At 44.5% G+C, this 20,659-nt stretch overlaps 1 protein-coding gene across 2 annotated transcripts in view; it reads left to right on the top strand.

The window, feature by feature from the left end:
* Positions 1 to 8,398: 8,398 nt before the first annotated feature.
* LOC147032356 (very-long-chain (3R)-3-hydroxyacyl-CoA dehydratase 2-like) overlaps positions 8,399 to 20,659 on the top strand; it is a 32,084-nt gene continuing 19,823 nt past the window's right edge. Inside the window, exon 1 of one of the 2 annotated variants that reach the window (XM_085869899.1) lies at positions 8,399 to 8,583. In XM_085869899.1, coding sequence (XP_085726025.1) covers positions 8,465 to 8,583 — 119 coding nt within the window. In that variant the 5' untranslated portion in view covers positions 8,399 to 8,464. Of the gene's footprint in view, positions 8,584 to 8,839; positions 8,950 to 20,659 lie in introns of those variants that run through there. The other variant, XM_085869900.1, reaches the window with a different exon arrangement.

Below are 20,659 nucleotides of genomic sequence, written 5' to 3'. Positions count from 1 at the left end.
ATCGTGCCAAGTGTAAAGTTTGGTGGAGGAGGAATAATGGTCTGGGGCTGTTTTTTATGGTTCTGGCTAGGCCCCTTTGTTCCAGTGGAGGGAAATCTTAACGGTACAGCATACAATGACATTATAGATGATTCTGTGCTTCCATCCTTATGGCAACAGTTTGGGGAAGGCCCTTTTCTGTTTCAACATGACAATGCCTCCATGCACAAAGTGAGGTCCAGACAAAAATGGTTTGTCGAGATCTGTGTGAAAGAACATGACTGGCCTGCACAAGCCAACCCCATCTGACCTCAAACCCATCTAACACCTTTGGGATGAATTGTAATGCCGACTGCGAGCCAGACCTAATCGCCCAACATCATTGCCCAACTTCACTCATGCTCTAGTGGCTGAATGGAAGCAAATACCCATAGCAATGTTCTAACATCTCAAGGAAAGGCTTCCCAGAAGAGTGGAGGCTGTTATAGCAGCAATTGGGGACCAACTCCATGTTAATACCCATGATTTTGAAATTAGATGTTGGACGAGCAGGTGTCCACATACTTTTGGCCATGTAGTGTATGTCCCTTCTCCATTACTTTTCACTTTGCTTTACTTAAACCAAAATAGTTTTCTTTCTTGTTTTGGCTGTGGCAAAGTCATCAATGATTTTTTTTTTAATACATGATCTTAGGCTCGAAGTGGAGCAGACACACACACACACACACACACACACACACACACACACACACACACACACACACACACACACACACACACACACACACACACACACACACACACACACACACATACACACACACACACATTGTTGCAGTTCTCAGAATAGCATGCTTCCAACAGATAGTGGTCCCAAGACAGTTATTCCATTAATATACATGTAGATAGTCCCTTCCCTTTTGTCTAGCGGGACAACAGGGAGCGTGCGTTGCGATGATCTCATAGCTCGGTTTGCTTACATCATATTGTTACGGTTGTGGAAATTCGCAAACCACCATTCAGGGCCCGTAGGTGAGATATCTCTAAGTACATATGTAGTTATCCCCAAACCCGTCGTATAGAGGGAATTTATGTGATTCATCGGGGCTGCGACGCTTTGAGAGAGCCATTTTTTCTGTTCTATCTTTATTTTGAACCAACCACGTCTCAACCGCCATCACACAACAACCACCATGCCAGCCATCGTCACCAACTGCAACCACCCTCCAACCCTCGGACAACAACAATGCCAACAGCCACGACCTTTACCTTCACAACTCGCTCCCACATCATCGCATCACCGCCATTCCCAAACGGCACCATAACCATCAAACCACAACCGAAAACCCTCCACCACCTTCACCTCTCTCCTTCTACGGCCATTCCCACACCACCTATGAACACTGAGCATCGGGCTGTCTCGGGCCCGTTCGGCGATTGGTGCCGAACGCACTGAGCCGCGAGCGCAAATAGCGGCCTTTCCGAGGGAGAATTCGGATCAAGAACGCTACATGCCCACTTTTCCTCCGTTCAATTAGCAAGTGCGGGGCGGCTTGGCCCCGCCTCCAGGCGCGTCTGTGTGAAATCGATATATGCAAATTCTAGGATCAGGGGAGATTCACGCCCCCTTTCCTCCGACCAATGGGCGAGCGTGGCTCCGCCCCCGAGGTCATCCTGATCCAGATACTTGCATATTAGCTGCTCCTGCCGGCCTATAAGAAGGCGAGCGCAAGGCGAATGAAGTCAGTCGAGTCGGGTGGTGAAGTGAGTTGAGTCGGGTGGCGAAGTCATCGATGTGTCATCGGGTTGGGTTCTGGAGTCGGCTGAGAAGAGTTGCGGGAAGAGGCAAAGGAGCTCGGGTCTGAGGTGAGAAGGACGGCGGTCGGCGACGAGGTCGCAGTGTGGGATCGCTCGTCGCGGGACCAAAGGCAGCCAGCCATTCTCCTCCCCCAGGGCATCAACAATTCCCCCTTTCCCCCCACGCTGAGATAGTGCAAAAGGGGGCCCCGTTCCCACCCCAATCCAAGCGTCGTGCCAATGAAACCCGCCAAGGAGCACAGAGTCGGGGCACAGCCGCGCGGCCAAATTTGCGGCTCGTCCGCCAACGCGTCACGAGGACGCGGGTAGGACCCCCCCCCCCGGTCTCGCAGACCTGGCCACTCCTCCAGGTCATGCGCACAATTGGCCTACAGGCCTGTCTGCCCCCTTGTCTATGAGGGTGGCTTCTTTCCTTTGCTTTTGTGTAAACGTGTGTTGGCGCCATCTGTAAAGTAGAACTGTATAAGTGTTGCCGTGTGTGCGTGTAGTCGGTAGTAACTCTGCGTCGTTGGTGCTTTTGTTTTGGTTGCTATATGTGCATTTTGACTGTTTGTCTGTATATATGTGCTTTCCGTGTGCCGGGAAATAAATGTGCATTGTGTGAACTGTTTTCCCGTTTCTCTTCGTCTTTTCTTTATTGACCCTCCATCCTGCTTCACGTAAAGGATTCGTAGTGGGTGCAAAACGCCCGGTACATAATCTGAACCGTCGAGATCGACGATAACACCGCTCGGTTATCCCGATAGTACGGAACGAGCCGCTCAAGCGGCTCGTGTCTGGAGTCAACCTGGGTGAGGTACGATCGCCCGGTTTACCATCCACGTGGGTACTTAGGTAGGTCGAGTTTGGCGAACAACCCTATCCTACGCGGGTGGCCGATTGGCACGATTGTGGTGAGGTCGAAAGGCCCACCCGTGACTGGCTCCGGGCGATAGTTCCCGGAGGGTCACGACTGAATTGTCCGTCCGGTGGGCGATGTGGTCGCGATTCGAGTGACGTGGCCGTCCGCACGCCGGCGGGCGCGAATTTGCAACAATATTTTCTTCATTTCGTCCCTACTCTTCTTTTCCGATTATTCCTGAGGTAAATCTGAGCCATGTGCGCCTTCGCTGTCAGATGGGCCCTCATGGAGGCCAGCGCGTGCGGCGCCGCTGCGAGAAAACGATGACGCCTCGAGCAAGAGCCCTCGTTCCCAAGCTAGCCCTCAACCCAACGTGTGCGGCGAGTCATACAGTGCACTTGGCAGTCCGGGATTATCAACTCGAGCTTCCGATGATCTGGGTAAGATTGCCGGTTGCATTAAGAAAGGCAAACGAATGAATATCTCTTCAGAGGCTGCACGAATGGTGTTTTTCACAACACAGGAAACACAGCCAGCATGACGCCCACGCTGCTTGAAACGCGTACAGAGGCCAATAAAGGCGACAACACGCCACGTTGGGCGGGATACGAGTGTGCGAAGTAAGAAGCCACGCGTTGCTTTCCAACCAAATATTTGACACATATTTGTGTTCGCCCCGCGCACACGTTAGCAGAGTCGTGCGGACGTGGGCGCTGGCCACGTGCGTAATGGCCGAACCCTGCGCACGATAGAATGTGCTTGAAGGCAGACATGTACGCCGCTCGTGAAACATGCATGGATTTATCCATAAGAATGTACCTTCGGCCCTCGCTGGCAGCAGCGGATTCCCCACGGATGGTGAACGTCTTCTCGTCTCTACGGCCAGCGAAGCTGCGATCGAGCAGGGGAGTGTTTTTTGTACAGTGTGGGCCACGTTGGCGTGCGCGGAGCGAGCACGTTCATTGGCGCTGGTCGGACGCCCGAGCGGGCATGCGGGACCCTCGGCCGGTCACCAGGGCACGGCCCGAGGGTTTTGTGGGACGATTCGCGCGCCAATTTTGGTGTGGGTGATTAGTGCCATGTCGTGGGGTCGGAGCAGAATATTTCCGCTGTCTGAGATGACCTTGCCGGAAATGAAGCGGTGCGGTTTCCGGCCAAAGTTAGCGGGCCACGTGAGGGGTCGGGACTAATCGGAGCGCCTGATTCAGGTGATGACGCTTCGCTTCGGGGTGGCCCCCGCTCCGCGCTGCAAGTCCTATAAAGGTCGGAGCGGTCGCGGTGTCTCTGTCTCTGTCTCTGTCTCTCTCTCTCTCTCTCTCTCTCTCTCTCTCTCTCTCTCTCTCTCTCTCCCTCTCTCTCTCTCTCTCCTTCTTTCTCTCTCTCCCTCTCTCTCTCCTTCTCTCTCTCCTTCTCTCTCTCCTTCTCTCTCTCCCTCTCTCTCTCTCTTCTCTCTCTCTCCTCTCTCTCTCTCTCTCTCTCTCTCTCTCTCTCTCTATCTATCTATCTATCTATCTATCTATCTATCTATCTATCTATCTATCTATCTCTCTCTATCTCTCTCTATCTCTCTCTATCTCTCTCTATCTCTCTCTATCTCTCTCTATCTCTCTCTATATCTCTCTATATCTCTCTCATCTCTGCACGACCCGCGTCTTGCTGCCTCGACTCTGCCTCTCTCGCCTCGCCCTCGTTTCTCTGCATGACCCGCCTCCTGCTGCCTGGACTCTGTCTCTCCTCCTCTCCTCGCCCTCATCGACATCGCCACGACCCACCTCCTGCTGCCTGGACTCCGCCTCTCTTGCTCTGGCCTCGCCTCGCTCTGCTCGACATCGCCACGACCTGCCTCCTGTTGCCTGGACTCTGCCTCCCCGTCTCCGCCCACACGACATCGGCCCCACCCGCCTACCTGGTCCCACCTACCACTCCATCCTCGCACTCTGAACTCCACCCCCTTCTCCACTCAAGCTCCTCCTTCACGAACACGGTCTCCACATGCGCTGATGAAGCCAGAGAAGACACGCCCACTGTCAGGTACCACACCATGGAGCATCCCCCCCCCCCCCGAAACGTATTTGTGGCGCGTTCGTACAATCAAGTACAAAAGTACTGAAATTGTTGCCTCAACTTCTCTCCCTTCTTGTTTCAATACTTTCTCTCCATCGGGTTTTCTGTGTCGGTGTGTGTGCGTGTGTGTCCTGGCACCTGTCTGCTTAAGTAAGACTGCAGAAGATCGTTATTGTTATTATTATTATTGTTATTATTTTCGTGTTAAGTCTGCTCTGTGTCCGCTTTTGTAAGTTGCTTGTTTATTTGCTGCACCACACCTCTCCCCCTCCACCCCCCCCCCAATGTCTGCACAACACACCCCAATAAATCATGATCGTGCCACATACCTTTCCTCACCCATTGTAATAAATCATTATTAGGAATGTTCCCTGCTTGTTTTTGTCTTTTCTTCCATTGATCCAGTATGGTCCGAATCCTAGCTTAGCCGGGACTTTATTCCCAACGATCCGTTCCTTTTATCCGGTACGTCCTGGGTAGTGTCGCTCGGCTGCATCCGATCCAGAAAAGTGATCCGATCCAGTAGAGTGATCCGGTTCGGACAAGGTGTACTGAGGGTGTGTTCCCCCGTAATTAAATCATGTGATTAATTAGGTAACCCGATTAACCCTTAGACAGGAGGACCCAAGGTCACGCGGTTGAGTTATTGGCATCCACGGTCGGTTAAGCGACCCGCCGCGTCACGGAGTTATCCGTGTGTGACGGCCTTCAATTCCAGGGAGTCTGGTGGGAGCCCAGATAGCTTCCCCCACCTCGTGGTCTTCTCACCCGACCCCCAACAATATGTAACACAACACAAGACTGTTATATGAGACAAACCTAGCCAAGGAGCTTGGGCTTGGGGAAGTGTCGTCACTTCCCAGGGTGCTCCGGGTACCAGGGGTGTTACAACAATGATGTCGTCTTTTACACAACACGCAGCATGCATTTCCTAAGGGGGAATTTCCTCCTCCCCATAGATGTCAACCTATGGGAATTGTCCATGCTCTTAACTTTTTATTTGCTGAAGGTCAAGCAAGGAAGCAGCACGTACCATTTTTAAAGTCTTTGGAATGACTCGGCTGGGGTTTGAACCGCTGACCTCCCAGATTCGGAGCGGACGCTCTCACCATTATGCCACCGAGTTTGATATAAATTCAATGACCACAATTTAATTCTCAATACTCAAGAGGGACAAAGCAGTGAGATGCTGTTGGAGCCATGGTGGATCCTTCAACCCTGCTGTTGGTGTCCCCCCCCCCCACTTTCTACTGTTCTTTGTGCTCTGTCAGTACACTTTCTTAAAACATAAATATGAGAAGACAAATAGACACGCTCTTCTCGCTTGCCTTCATTTGTTGGGCTTCACACATTCAAACATCGATTTTGTTAAGTAATGCTTTTGAATGGTGTACTCATGCTTCGTGAACGAAAATTCGGAATCTACATTCTGGTATTCCTCTAGCCCCTTCTGAGTCTAATCGGCAAGTAGAACAGCACTCAGTAGAGCGCATACCTCTGCCAGGCTGAACAGTTTATATTTTGCATCCGGACCTGAACGAAAATGTAATCGACTTGTTCTTGTCACCTACTCAACTTATTCACCAAGTTTTGTCAATCCATCCACAGCTTTTTGAAATATTGTGCCCCGTTTCTCAATGGTGAAGTTTTTGGCCCCCATCTGCTTGGTGATGACTTAATGGTGAGGAATCCCTTGAAAAAAAAAATTCTCGTATCCGGATCTGTATCTTCACCAAAATCTAATCAATTCGTCCTTGGCAGACACCCTACCTGTCCACCAAGTTTCATCCAAATACGTCCATAACTTTCTGAGATATCGTGCAATATATCGGTTTTAGTCCCAACACTCAATGGTGAAAAATCACTTTAAAATTGTCGGAAACGGATCCAGATCCAAAATGTAATCAATTCGTCCTTGTCACACACAGATTTGTCCTTGTCACACACGCAACCCACCAAATTTTGTCCGAATCCGTTCACAACTTTTTGAGGTATCCTGGTAATAGACAAGCAGACAGACCGAGGTGAAAACATAATCTCCGTCCATCTTCGGTGGTGGAGGTAATTAGATATTCAGATGTGACGTCCCAATCACCTGGTTCGTTGGAGAAGGAGACACTACCAGAATCAGCGGGAACAGAAGGATCAGTGCTTGTACTTGTGACTTCGGAAGAAAGGGGGAAGGTGTGTGTGAAACTACAGCTGGCGAAGTTGCAGAAGGCTGATCCTTTTCATGAGGTACAGCAGGTGCACTTGAGCTGGTCGTTGCCTGAACTCCTTCATTGGATTTTATGAGGAGCAAAAAAGTCCTCAGGGATGGTGCACCTTTCAGCCCTGCATCTTGTCTCTACCACCTTAATTTGGGTTCCTTTACTTTTCGCCAGCCTACTTTCTTCGACATCATGGTTGATCAATCATCAATGCATAATATCTGCAAAAAAAAGAGGGGGGGATTCGAAAATTTGAGGTCTGTTAATCCGGCCCTGATAATACAGCATCGTCCCCAAGCTCTTCACCTTATAGTGATCAGTGGAAATGTTCTCAGTACTCCAGGAGAGTGCAGTACAGGGTGTTTCAAAAGAAACTCATTCACGCTTCTTGTGCAAAAAGACAAGTGTTTTGGAGAAAACTATTTATTGTCAGCTGGTGGGTATCTGATGTGAGTGAGACAATGCAATGGGTATCTGACGTGAGCGAGACCATGGGTATCTGACGTGAGTGAGACAATGGGTATCTGACGTGAGTGAGACAATGGGTATCTGACGTGAGTGAGACAATGGGTATCTGACGTGAGTGAGACAATGGGTATCTGACGTGAGTGATACAATGGGTATCTGGCGTGAGTGAGACAATGGGTATCTGACGTGAGACGAGACAATGGGTATCTGACGTGAGACAATGCAATGAGTATCTGACGTGAGACAATGCAATGGGTATCTGACGTGAGTGAGACAATGAGTATCTGACGTGAGCGAGACAATGGTTATCTGACGTGAGCGAGACAATGGTTATCTGACGTGAGCGAGACAATGGGTATCTGACGTGAGTGAGACAATGGGTATCTGACGTGAGTGAGACAATGAGTATCTGACGTGAGCGAGACAATGGGTATCTGACGTGAGCGAGACAATGGTTATCTGACGTGAGACAATGCAATGAGTATCTGACGTGAGACAATGCAATGAGTATCTGACGTGAGACAATGCAATGGGTATCTGACGTGAGCGAGACAATGAGTATCTGACGTGAGCGAGACAATGGGTATCTGACGTGAGCGAGACAATGCAATGGGTATCTGACGTGAGCGAGACAATGGGTATCTGATGTGAGCGAGACAATGGTTATCGAACGTGAGCGAGACAATGGTTATCGGACGTGAGCGAGACAATGATGCCTGCAAGAGTGCAAGTGAACAAGCAACACATTTTAATTTTCAAACACATGAAACATAAATATAATTTTGCTCAGTGCGTTTACTTTTGAAACACCCTGTGTTATCCGCAGGTCGCACCAGGTGGCAGTGGCTCGTTTTAATCAGCAGAATAATTAATTTACAGAACTTGCAGAACTTTCCTTTCTTTGTTTGAATAACTAAATACGTACTTGTAATTTTATCCTCCGGCTCGTGGCTTGCGGATCTTTACACCTGAAATGTAAACTATCGCAAAACGTTCGGAACGATCGAGAGGAATGAGTGAAGGAGCGCGTGTTGGTTGTAGGAATGAGTGGTGGTGGTGGTGAAGAAGAGGACCAGGCGGAGATATGTCGCATCGAGAAGCGAACGGGCCGCTGGTTCCTGGCTCGGTGCGCAAGGCCCGGGGAGGTCCCGGCAGCGTGGCCCGGCTGTGGTTGGTGACATACAATATCGTCATGACGGCGGGGTGCGTGACACTTTCGCACACTCTTTGATGTGCACACTCCTTGCGCACACACACACACACACACACACGTCCGACTCGTCGTTACACCAGACGCACGTTGTCACGGTCTAATCCCCATCCTTCTCTCCCTTCCCCGTGCTGTGCTCCATCTTCCCTGATCATTCATTTCGTGCGGCGGTCCGTGCGCTCTTGTTCTTGTCAGCACAGGTCGTTGGGAGAGGGCTTTAATTAATTAATTAATACACGTGTGTAATCATGAGCACCGAACACGATGTGTGTCTTTTTAAAATGGCGGGAGAAGAAAGTACTTTCGTCTGATTACATTTGTTTGTTTTTAATTCTGAAGAGTAAAGGTTCAAACATCAGGTTTGTGGAAACAAATCGGAATGTGTTTTTTAGGGCGTTTTACACGTTTTGTATCCAGTGTTGGGGGGTGGGAGGTAAATCATAAAACGGAAAGGGAAAAAATATGTTTGAAAATGGCTCGTTGGACTTGTGAGAACAAGAGCTTGGATATCGATCTGGGTCCTGAGGTGTGTTCAGTAACAAAGTTTCATGAAGAACGCTTGCCAAGCGGCTTAATCACTCAAGCAAGCACTCCATTCGAAACCGTTGAGGAACTGCTGCCTTGGCAAGCGCTAGTTAGCTGCTTAGGTAACTGAACACACCCCGGGGGTCATTAATGATGGTATCATTTCACGATCTGAATTAACTCCTCCGGTGTGTTCAGTTACCTTAGCATCTAGCTTGCGCTTGCCAAGGCAGCAGTTCCTTAACGGTTTCGAATGGAGTGCTTGCTTGAGTGATTAAGCCGCTTGGTGAACAGTCTTCAAGAAACTTGGTAACTGAACACACCCCTGGTCTATTTGCAAGGAGATGGAAGAGGAGGAAGGGAATGGCAGTGTTAACTGTATTGGAAGGAGTGTGCTGGAACATGGAAAAATAAGTCAAGGTGGTTGTAAGAGAGAGAGGTGGGGGGAGGGAATGTGAGTTGGGTTGGGTGAAGAGGGAAATGGAGGGGTGGCCCTGCAAGTGAGGGTGGGGTACACAAATTTTTTCGTGTATTATATTATACAGTCTTTTATGCATCCACATTCCGTGAGAGATGTGCTGCTGGTGCATGTTCAATTGTTTCCCTGCTATTGCAAAGAGTGGAGTGAGATTCAGTCAGTTACCCCGATGTGAGTGTGTATCATTTTTGATATTGCTGCATAATTTGTCACACATAGGTCATTGTCTAGTGATGTCACAATGCTTTGCCCACTGTTGAAGTGTCGCAACCACAAATTGTGCAATGACTGATCATCTTTTCCACGAGTCCCCCCCCCCCCACCCCTTTCATTTTTGGGGATGTGTGGGACACTGCATTTTTCCAGGCAGCATTCAAATGCCCATCTCGAGATGCACAGAAGATATTTCAAAGTTAACTGTAAAGTGTGTGTGTGGCATCATGCCACTTGTGTACAAGGAATACCAGTAAAGGGCTGGAAGATCACTGGTGGCCATTAGTGACCATGCTGGGTTTTCCTTCACAATCTGATAGCCACGTAGTATATCTCCTGTGGCTTGTTCGGTTTCTGTGTGCCAAGTACCAAAATCTTAGATTCTCAAGTGTTTGTATGTTTTTATGCCTCTGCTGACGAAGTCGCCAGTGGCATTATGTTTTCAGGTTGTCCGTCCATGCTAATTTTCTCTGAAACCGCTTATCCGATTGAGACAATTTTCGCCTTGGGAGCAACTACTCATGTAGAATGTTTAAATGATAATTATGATGCCATAGGTCATGTGGTGTGGCAGCCATGATGGAAAAAAAGAACAAACTTTGGACCACTTCATGTTCAAAATTGCTCCATGGAAAATATTGAAACCTGGCACATGTGAAGTACTCCCCATGGGAAATGCAGTGTGATTTTTTTTTTGTTGTTGATGTCATTGGTGGTTTCGTTATGACATCATAATTGCATATGTCAAACACTTTATCCGATCAGTATGAAAATGTTTAAGGGTCATCTCGGGCTAAATTGTATGAGGGAAAAAATTGATGTCGTCAATCACGTGGTTCGGCAGCCATATTGTTTTTAACATAAAAACCTTCAAAAATCTTCTTCTCCAAACCGGCTGAACAGATCGAGGCAAAACGTTCGAGCAAAACTTATGATCACCTATCCATGAGGAACACGAAGTTCTCTACCGATGATGTCATAGGTCACATGGTTTGGCAGCCAAATTTGATTTACCCTGAAATGTTTTTCTCCAGAATGGCTTGATAGATTGAGGGGAAACTTTATCCCCATGTCCTGTCATCCTTAAGGCCCGGTCACACCTTGACGTTTTAGCCAGCGATGGCAACGTATTAAAATGTATGCAAAATGCTGGCTGACGTTGAACTTTTGATGTTTTTTTTTTAAGATTCGGACGTATTCATAACGAGTTGGTCGTATGCATAACATATTAGTAATGGACACAGAACGTTTCATTGTGTTATAGATAACTTATACCAACGAATGCTGAACCTGTTGTTGGCCTACACAACCTATGCCCAACGATAGTCTAACTTCGGCATAGCGCGTTGCACGCATCGCCGACGATGTCGTGATGTAGCCTATTAAAAGGCTGACGCACAACGATTCGAATCATAACTTCCGTAGAAATGGAAGTGACAACATCGCGGTCACACCTTGGCGATCTTGCCAGCGTATGCCGACCTAAGAAAAATGTGTCTAAAACGTTGGGGGCACGTCAAATACGGTATGAGTAAGTTTGGTATACGTGAGTACAACGCTAAAGTACGCTATCATACGTCGTAGTAAGTAGAGTACGTCAAGAAATTTTAAACATGTTCAAAATTTTACGACGTACTCGGCGTATGACACACGTTCCGCATGCGATGGGGATAAGTTTTACACACGTCCACAAAGGCTACTTATAAGCTACTCATAAGTCGAAACACGTCGCGGTAATGTCTTTTTTTACGCGAAACTTATTTCTAACTTGTGTTTGACGTGCTTTGAACCAATTCTTTACGTAGTCCCAACACACATCGACATATGTAGACGTATTCCAATGACATCTTCCGGTCGACAAAAAAAAAAAATGAATGTGTTTCTAGCTTACAACTGCCATATAAAGACGTGTTCCCAGTGATTTTGGGAATTGGTATATAAAAATGCTGCTCATAAAAGGGGAACCCAACAGTGTTTTCGAGTTCCTTTTTGAGTCGATGTCCATGTCAGCAGTATTAGTATTAGTATTAGTATTAGTATTAGTATTAGTATTAGTAGTAGTTTGTTCATGTTGGCAGTAGTAGGTGAGTGTGAGGGGGAGGGTGTGGGTTATGATGGATCCTCCTTGCGTCCGTGTGTCCACGGGTAGGTTCATAGGCTGCCACTCAACGATTTAAATGGCTGCATCTCCACTATTGAAAGTAGACGCTTGCGCTCAACAATTGGATTTTTTTTACACTCAACGACTTTTAAACGGTACCACTCACCTATTTTCATTGTTTACAATGAACGATTTAAATTGCTGTCACTCGCCTTTGTTTTTTGACGCTGGCGCTCGGAAATTTTAATCGTTTCTATTGAACGTGCTAAATCGCTCAAACCCCACTATTGAAAGTAGACGCTTGCGCTCAACAATTGGATTTTTTTTACACTCAACGACTTTTAAACGGTACCACTCACCTATTTTCATTGTTTACAATGAATGATTTAAATTGCTGTCACTCGCCTTTGTTTTTTGACGCTGGCGCTCGGAAATTTTAATCGTTTCTATTGAACGTGCTAAATCGCTCAAACCCCACTATTGAAAGTAGGTAGACGCTTGCGCTCAACAATTGGATTTTTTTTACACTCAACGACTTTTAAACGGTACCACTCTGCTATTTTCATTGTTTACAATAAACGATTTAAATTGCTGTCACTCGCATTTGTTTTTTGACGATGGGGTTTGGAAATTTGAAGCGTTTCTTCTGAACGTGTTGAAACGCTCAAACTCGACTATTTTAAATAGACGCTGCCGATGGACAATTGCAATCATAGCCAAGCTAGACATCGAAGTGTGAACATCCTCGTCATGCCGAAGAAAAGTTTGAAGAATGCCGCAAATAAGTGTCCTGGCCGTGGCCGTGGACGCTGACGCAAGGACGATCCATTATACCGACGTCTTTCAGCCTATGAGTAACTTAAAAGTAACGTCTGTCGACGTGTGGCAACGATCGCGTAACGTGCCAACAACACGTTAATCATAGGTTAGAAATAAGTTTCGGGTACGCTAAACATTACCTCGGCGTGTCTCAACTTATGATTAACTTACAAGTAGCATGTGTTGACGTCTGTCAACGATCGCAGACCGTGCATACAACTTGTGGCCAGCGTAGCGGAACGTGTGAGTCATACGCCGGCATGCGTCGTGAAATTTCAAGCATGAAAAAATTTGAGGACAACCGAAAAGTACAACGTTTAAAGCCAACGTACAACGACGTATGGCAGTGTTTTTCAGCGTGCTCTCAATGTTATCAAAACTTACCCATAACTTATTCAACGTGTGCCAGCGTTTTAGAAAAAAATTCAAAAATCAGCATACGTTGGCGTCAAGGTGTGACCGGGCCTTTAGGGATACCAGGGTGTTCACAAATAATTAATAGGTCACATGGTCTGGCAGTCATATTGGATTGAATGAGAATCTTAATTTAAAAAATTCTCTTGAATTGCTTCATCAATCGACGTGAAACCTAACAATTATGATCGAGTCGTCATGAGGAATATATGTTTTATATTTCAACCTGATCAGATGCATGGTCTGACAGTCAGAAATATTTAATATTTTGAATCTGGGTTCAGGGATTTTAATCAAACTTGGTACAAGTACTCCACCGGTCAAAGGTTTGAGGACACCCCCATTTTTCCAGTTTCTACTGAAATTTAAGCAGTTGACTGTTTCAATGTACTCTGAAATTAAAGCATAGAACAAATAAACAATTGCAGACAAAAAAGAAATCATGGAATCGTTTTGTTGAACAAAATTTAATCGAAAATTTTGACTCGTCAAAGTAGCCACCTTTTGCAGATAAAACAGCCGAACAGACTCGTGGCATTCTTTCTACAATGGAAATCAAATATTGTTCGGAAAGTTCTTCCCAACACTGTTGCAGAAGTTCCCACGAATGTGTTGTAAATGTAGGTTGCTTTGTTTTCACCCTTCTGTCCAGTTGATCCCAAACCAGCTCGATGGGGTTTAAGTCTGGAGACTGTGTTGGCCATTCCATGATTTGAAGCCTACCGTCTTGTTCTTTTCTTCTGAGGTAGTTCTGACATAGCCTGGAGGAATGTTTTGGGTTGTTATCTTGCTGTAGGATGAAACCCTGACCAACTCGGCGTAGACCAGAGGATATTGCATGGCGCTGCAAAATGCTGTGCAAAAGCGCCCAAAATTCAGGAGAGCCCTTTTTGTTCAGGATGCCAGTCATTCTGTGCAAGTTGCCGACTGGATCCAGCAAAAGAGCCCCAGATCATCACGCTTCCTCCTCCATGTTTGACAGTTAGTGTTACACTGAGGAACCATCCTTTCGCTGACTCGACGGCGTACAAAAACCCTGCGTGATGAACCGAAGATTTCAAATTTTGATTCATCGGTCCATAAGACCTTCTTCCAATTTTCAGTCGTCCACTGGCGGTGCTTCATGGCCCAGGCAAGCCTCTTTTTCTTATTTTGCAATCTTAGCAATGGCTTTCTTACTGCCACTCGACCTGTCAAACCTGTAGCTCGAAGTCTTCTCTTCACAGTTGAAACTGAGACTTCCTTACTTCGACCAGTGTTAAGCTGTGCTTGAAGCTGCTGTCCTGTGAACCGCCTATCATGCAAGCTGTTGACTCTCAGAAACTTGTCTTCTGATTGTGTTGTGGCTTTGGGTCTGCCAGACCTCTTCCTGTCAGAGTTTCCTCCAGTTTCCAAGTGCCTTTTGATGGTGTAGGAAACTACTCACTGACACCTTGGCTTACTTTGCAATTTCTCCAAAGGAAAGACCTACACTTTTCAGGGTTATAATGGTCTGTCTGTCTTCCTTTGTTAATTGTATTTTTCTCGCCATTATGATCACAATATACTACTTCCTGCAGTGCATTATTGTCCAAATAATGCTTCAGATGGTGTAGCAACATAGTAAGTTCCAACACTGTTTTTATACAAACAGAGGGTTTGTAGCTAATCAATAAAAGTTGTGATGCCTGTAGGAATTGTTTTCATCAACTTTCAAGGCTTAATTTACTTCCATTGCTGCAGAACAACTGCAGTTGCTAACCCATTACTTGTTCCCTGAAAATGGCCTTTTTTAACAACTCTGAATTTACATTATTTTTCAGTTTTTGGTAACCTAAACTTTTTTTTACCGCTTTGCTTTGTACCATTTCAGGTTATTCACTGGACTTGAACTGCTTAAATTTCAGTATAAACTGGAAAAATGGGGGTGTTCTAAAACTTTTGACTGGGAGAGTATGTATAATGATGTCGTTAGAGGCATATCTGGCGACGATAAAGTGTGCCCTTCTCGTTTTTTGTGCGTTTATTTGTTACTCTTTCACGGCCAAACCAAAGCACCTGGAGGCCCAAAATTTTGGGTGGAGGTATTTCAGAATCTTGGCAAGATTTTAAGCTACCACATATTGGCCTTGAAGGCCGTTTTGGGGCTGCTATAAAGTGTATATTGGGATGTGGGATCGCGCAGTGCTGCCGCCAGCCTGCAGTCAAAAGGTAACCACCATGAGGCCAACAACTCCATCGCTTTTCAATGTCCAACACGTCGTGAAACCAGCTCACCCAGCCAGGTAGCGCTGAGTATCCCCACCCCTGGGCAGTGCTAGGTATCTCCTCTAGTGCTTAATATTTCTGCCTTCAGGTGGATTTGAAATTGCAATCTCTTGGATGCTGGTGGTGTTCTGACCACAACACCACCACACCCGCTGTAGATCTCAACCTTATTGGTGGAGCTTAACCTTTTCTTTACTTGTTGAACTTTAAAAAATATTGCAAGTGCTTTTTGGCTGTGTTATGTCTTAATTAATGAGTCATGACCAGTCCTCGATATTAAGTGTACAATCCTTAAGTTGCATCATACAGAACATTTAAATCACCTCACCTTGAAGGGTTTCTGTCAGAACGATAGTTTGTTGGGGATTTTTGGGATACAAAGTCGAGCTTCATGCAGGAGCAAGCTATAAGGTCAAGAATCCTTGGTGTAACAGTTTAAGCATCCGCTCTGAGTCCAGCATATTGGTGGTTCAAACCCTGACCGAGTCATCTTAAAGACTAATAAAAACGGTACGTGCTGCTTCCTTGCTTGACGTTTTACAGCATTTAAAAAGGATAGGGCACGGACAAACAACCATTGCACAGGCTTTGATGGGCCGAAATCTTCCTGCATTGGAAGTTCCTTGGAAGGGAACTTTAATTTTTGTGCAAAAGTGCAGTTACTTTATGATTATTATCCCCCAATAATAGGGGATGTATGATGCAAACATATAAGGGTGATTCAAATGGAACCTTCATTTTTGTATTTATTGAAAGTTTTTGAGGTTTTTAAAAGATTTTTAATATAGTGCTAGAAATTACCCAATACACAGAATCAGGTGTTTCCTGTTTTAATGCACATGTGTCAAGTTTTAATGGTGAAATTAAAATTGTGGTGAGATGGCAAAGCTGGTGGATAGGTGAATAATGAACTTTTTTTTTTTTTTTTTTTAGTCGGTGAAAATTTTGTTTTATTTTCAGCTCTTTATATTTATTTACAAATTTACAATTCATTGATGGTGTCATTCATTATGATCACTGCTTGGGGTTGCCTGTATTAAAGATCACTTTGGTGGGTGGGGGGTTGAGGGAGTTAGGGGAATACATTATAAACTCGAGGGGGAGCACTCAGTAGAGTGCAAAACCTCCGCCGCCAATACTGCGAGGTCACTCAAGTGAACCTGATATCCTATTCATTCAATTTGACGTCAACAGTGCTCACAGAGTTATAGTTTGAAACTTTCCCTTTTACTTTTAACTTTTACATACTCAATTCATTCGTCATAACGAGATTCCTTGAGACAGAAATTGATTTTACGTGGGTATATCCACCTGAAGTTCCAAAATCAGCCGCAATTATAATTTTGGCATGTTTTTTTTTGTTGGAAATCACTTATAACATGTATAAATGCAAAAAAAAATCGAAATTTTGTTGAAAAAAAAGGTGCAAATTTTTTTTTCTCCAACAATTTTTTTTTGGGGGGGGGTGGAAATCACTTGAAACATGTAGAAATGCAAAAAAAAAATCAAATATTTTTTCAAAATGGCCGCCATAGCGGCCATATTGGAACTTTGGACCAAGTCCAAAATCTAATGGCATGATCCTTGGACCATACCTAATCCCCCCACCAAGTTTCGTCGAAATCCATCGAGGAGTTTTTCCATAATACTGTTAACAAACAAACAAACAAACAGAAAGGGGTGAAAACAGTAACCTCCGATCTTCGATGGCGGAGATTAACTAGATATCTGAGATCACCAAGTGTAACCCTCCCCCAGTGCCTGCAATCAAATGATGGCATTTTTTTTTCAGACCGCCATATGACCTTGACCTTCAACATTTAGGGATAGAGTGTAAATGAAGAAAATGTGTCCCATATACACTCTATTCATAAAGCTCAACATCATGTCAATCCATGGAAAACTAGAGGGGGAGCACTCGGTAGAGTGCAAAACCTCCGCCACCAATACTGCTGGGTCACTTAAGTGAACCTGATATCCTATTCATTGTAGGTCCAAACGGATCAGACTCTACTGAACCACGATTGAATAAACTAAACTAGATTGACGTGCATGTAGAAATGCCCAAAAAATAAAATCGAAATTTTTTGAAAAAAAAGTTGCAAAATTTGTTTTTTTTCTCGAACAAATTTTTTTGGGGGGAGGTTGGAAATCACTTAAAACATGTAGAAATGCAAAAAAAAAAATTCAAATATTTTTCAAATAAAATCGAAATTTTTTTGAAAATAAGTTGCAAAATTTTCTGGGTTTTTTTTTTTTGGGTTGGAAATCACTTAAAACATGTAGAAATGCAAAAACAAAAATTCAAATATTTTTTCAAAATGCCCGCCACAGCATGGCCTTTGGACCAAGTCCAAAATCTAATGGCATGATTCTTGGACCATACCGAATCCCCACCAAGTTTCATCGAAATCCATTGAGTTTTTTTCTGTAATACTGTTCACAAACAAACAAACAAGCAGTCATAGAATGCTCATAGGTTGACATGAAAACAGTAACCTCCGTCCATCTTCGATGGCGGAGGTTAATTATCTAAGTTATGATCAAAAAGGTGTTTTTTTGTTCATTGTGTCATAATCTGAAAAAGTAGGTCAAGAATACGAATCAAATATCAGCACAACATCAGTGCAGGTACACTATTATGAAACAACATCTTGGAAAGCTCAGCGGTCTTTAAGATTCCACATTCGCAAAATTGAGCGATGACAAAAAAAGTGTTTTTTTTTTTTTTAAGACTGCAAACACCCTGACCTTTAACCCGGAGGGGTATGATGTCAATCAAGTGTAAATTCATCTTACTCTAGGCTATCTTAAGGGCAGTTTCATTCCGATCGGCCAAAAATGAGTCGAGTTGTGATGAAAAATGTTGCCTATAATGAAGTCATGATCTTAAAAATTAGGTTAAGTTCAGAAAAAATGTCAGCCCTGCAAACTTTGTATTCATGTTATCGATGCAAAATTTCATTCTGAAAGCCTCAGCCAGGAAAAAAAACCCTCAGTGGTGGTTTAGTATTCTTAGAGGTCTAAGAAACTCTTTGGTAACATTAAAACTTGGGGACACGAATTGTAGAAACAAACCCTACAACATCTATAATGCTGTTGTGGAGAGCTATCCTAAAGAGGGCGACTTAATGAAAGGTCATTGATTACTGTATTCAAACATTCCTGTTCACTTAAGATACCTCGGCATTCTAATGGTATGTGCACGTGTTTACCAATATCTACTAAGAGTCTTTACAATTAATGCATTTATAAGAGCTTTATGGGATGTTGTCGATGGTTAGTTTGATATGATGAGCAATACATATTGGATCCATCAATGAATCACGTATTAGGTCCAATAAGTCATTACAAACTGGTTTGTGGGTTTTGGAGCATCTCGAATGATAACAGAAACAAGTCATTGTCATCTTTTGAGATAAGATGACCCAAAGTGTCCATTTGATTACTGCCCGACAACCTGTGGTGCCGCCCCTGGGCTAAGAGGAGCCAGAGAGCATCCTGATGACCTCTGCATCCACTGTTGAAGCAAATATCTATGGTTGTGTCATCTTCTTGGATTACTCTTCACCCTTTCTTGTGCCCACATGATTGCATTGAAGGTTGACATTGGCAACAAATGTGAATTGATGGTGTGATGTACTGTATATATATACTAGATTTGTACTCTACTTTCCCAACGAAAACATTCATAGAATTCATCTGAGAATGGAATTTTATTGGTCAAACACCTTCGGATTAACTTTTGGTTAAAGTTACAGATCAACATCCTGACTGCACTTCAGACATATCTGACGACCAGTAAATGGTACCCTTCATACAACAAAAGATTAATTTATCCAGCACTGTGCCTTGTGTCACAAAAGTCTACATATGTTCCTGTGACAATTTTTCAGTGCTCCCATGTCTCGCTGATTCATTGAACAGTTTAATTGGAGGATGCTTGTCATGTCCTTTACAAACTCTTTTACCACGAGTGGGCACACGTTGCACATTCCACGAGATACTTCCAGTTTATTTGATGGGATGGATGCCTCATTATCTAGAGAACTTAAACTGCAAGGGATGGATGCACAACTGACTGCAGACAACCCATGGCTCTCAACACGTCTTGATCCTTGATTCGAGATCCTCCGAGCAGCACATGCATGAAACCCTAACATTTTATGTATCATGCATTGGAAGGATGGTATTAAAATTAAAAAGGGGGATAGTAGAAAGAGACATAGATGATCTATCTGTTTGCACGTACCTGATTCCACCACATTTGAGGAGTCGAGTTCAGCATCTTAGAAGTACTTGCAAAAATAAAATTCCTTGATATAAATTGTCCCAAATAATTTTATACAAAGCAATCCTGAATTTTGTTCCAATTCTAACACCTTTTTCAGATGGAGTAATTTCCGTGTTGTGCAAAATCTGAAAAAGTCGGGTTATTAAAGCAATGTAAAATCAAACTAAATACTATTGTTACCTCCGTCACCGAAGGTGGATGGAAGTTATGTTTGCATCCCTGTTTGTCTGTGAGCATGATATCTCAAAAAAGTTGTGGATGGGTTTGGTGCATGTGACGAGGACGAATCTATTCGATTTTGGTGAAGATCCAGATCCGGATATGAGAATTTTAAAGTTTTTTTTTAAAGTGATTCGTCACCATTGAGAGACGGGACCAAAAAAGATATACAGTGTCGCATGATATTTCAAAAAGTTGTGGACGGATGACTAAAGAGTTGGCGAGGTGACAAGAACAAGGCAATTCGATTTTGATAAATGTCTGAATGCAGATATAGCTCATCAGTGGGATGCAAAATGTAAACTGTTCAGCCTGCAAAGTATGCGTGCTACCGAGTGCCGTTCTAATATTATATTGTTTTTGGGGGGGGGGGGCGGGGAAGTTGCATTTTTTTTCAGATTTTTAAAAACAAGAAAAAGAAAATTCTTTATTTCCTACTTGAATATGTCTGTTCTATGCAAGCTCGCAACTGAAATGTCCATCTTGTTGAAGCAATTTTGTGGTGATGAACATTGTCTCTGTTGACTCTGACAATACGCATTATTGGATTCGCTATATATTTATATATATGAGATATCCCTTATTGTTGAGTTTTCTGGCTGTGTGTGTGTGTGTGTGTGTGTGTGTGTGTGTGTGTGTGTGTGTGTGTGTGTGTGTGTGTGTGTGTGTGTGTGTGTGTGTGTGTGTGTGTGTGTGTGTGTGTGTGTGTGTGTGTGTGTGTGTGTGTGTGTGTGTCTGTGTCTGCAACGCGAGGCTCCA

Source organism: Eptatretus burgeri, chromosome 2, assembly GCF_056783735.1.
Source record: "Eptatretus burgeri isolate ZD-2024b chromosome 2, Ebu_testis_v1, whole genome shotgun sequence".
Taxonomy (NCBI): Eukaryota; Metazoa; Chordata; class Myxini; order Myxiniformes; family Myxinidae; genus Eptatretus; species Eptatretus burgeri.
Note: the sequence above shows the minus strand (reverse complement) of the source record. Positions and strands in the feature narration are given on the sequence as shown.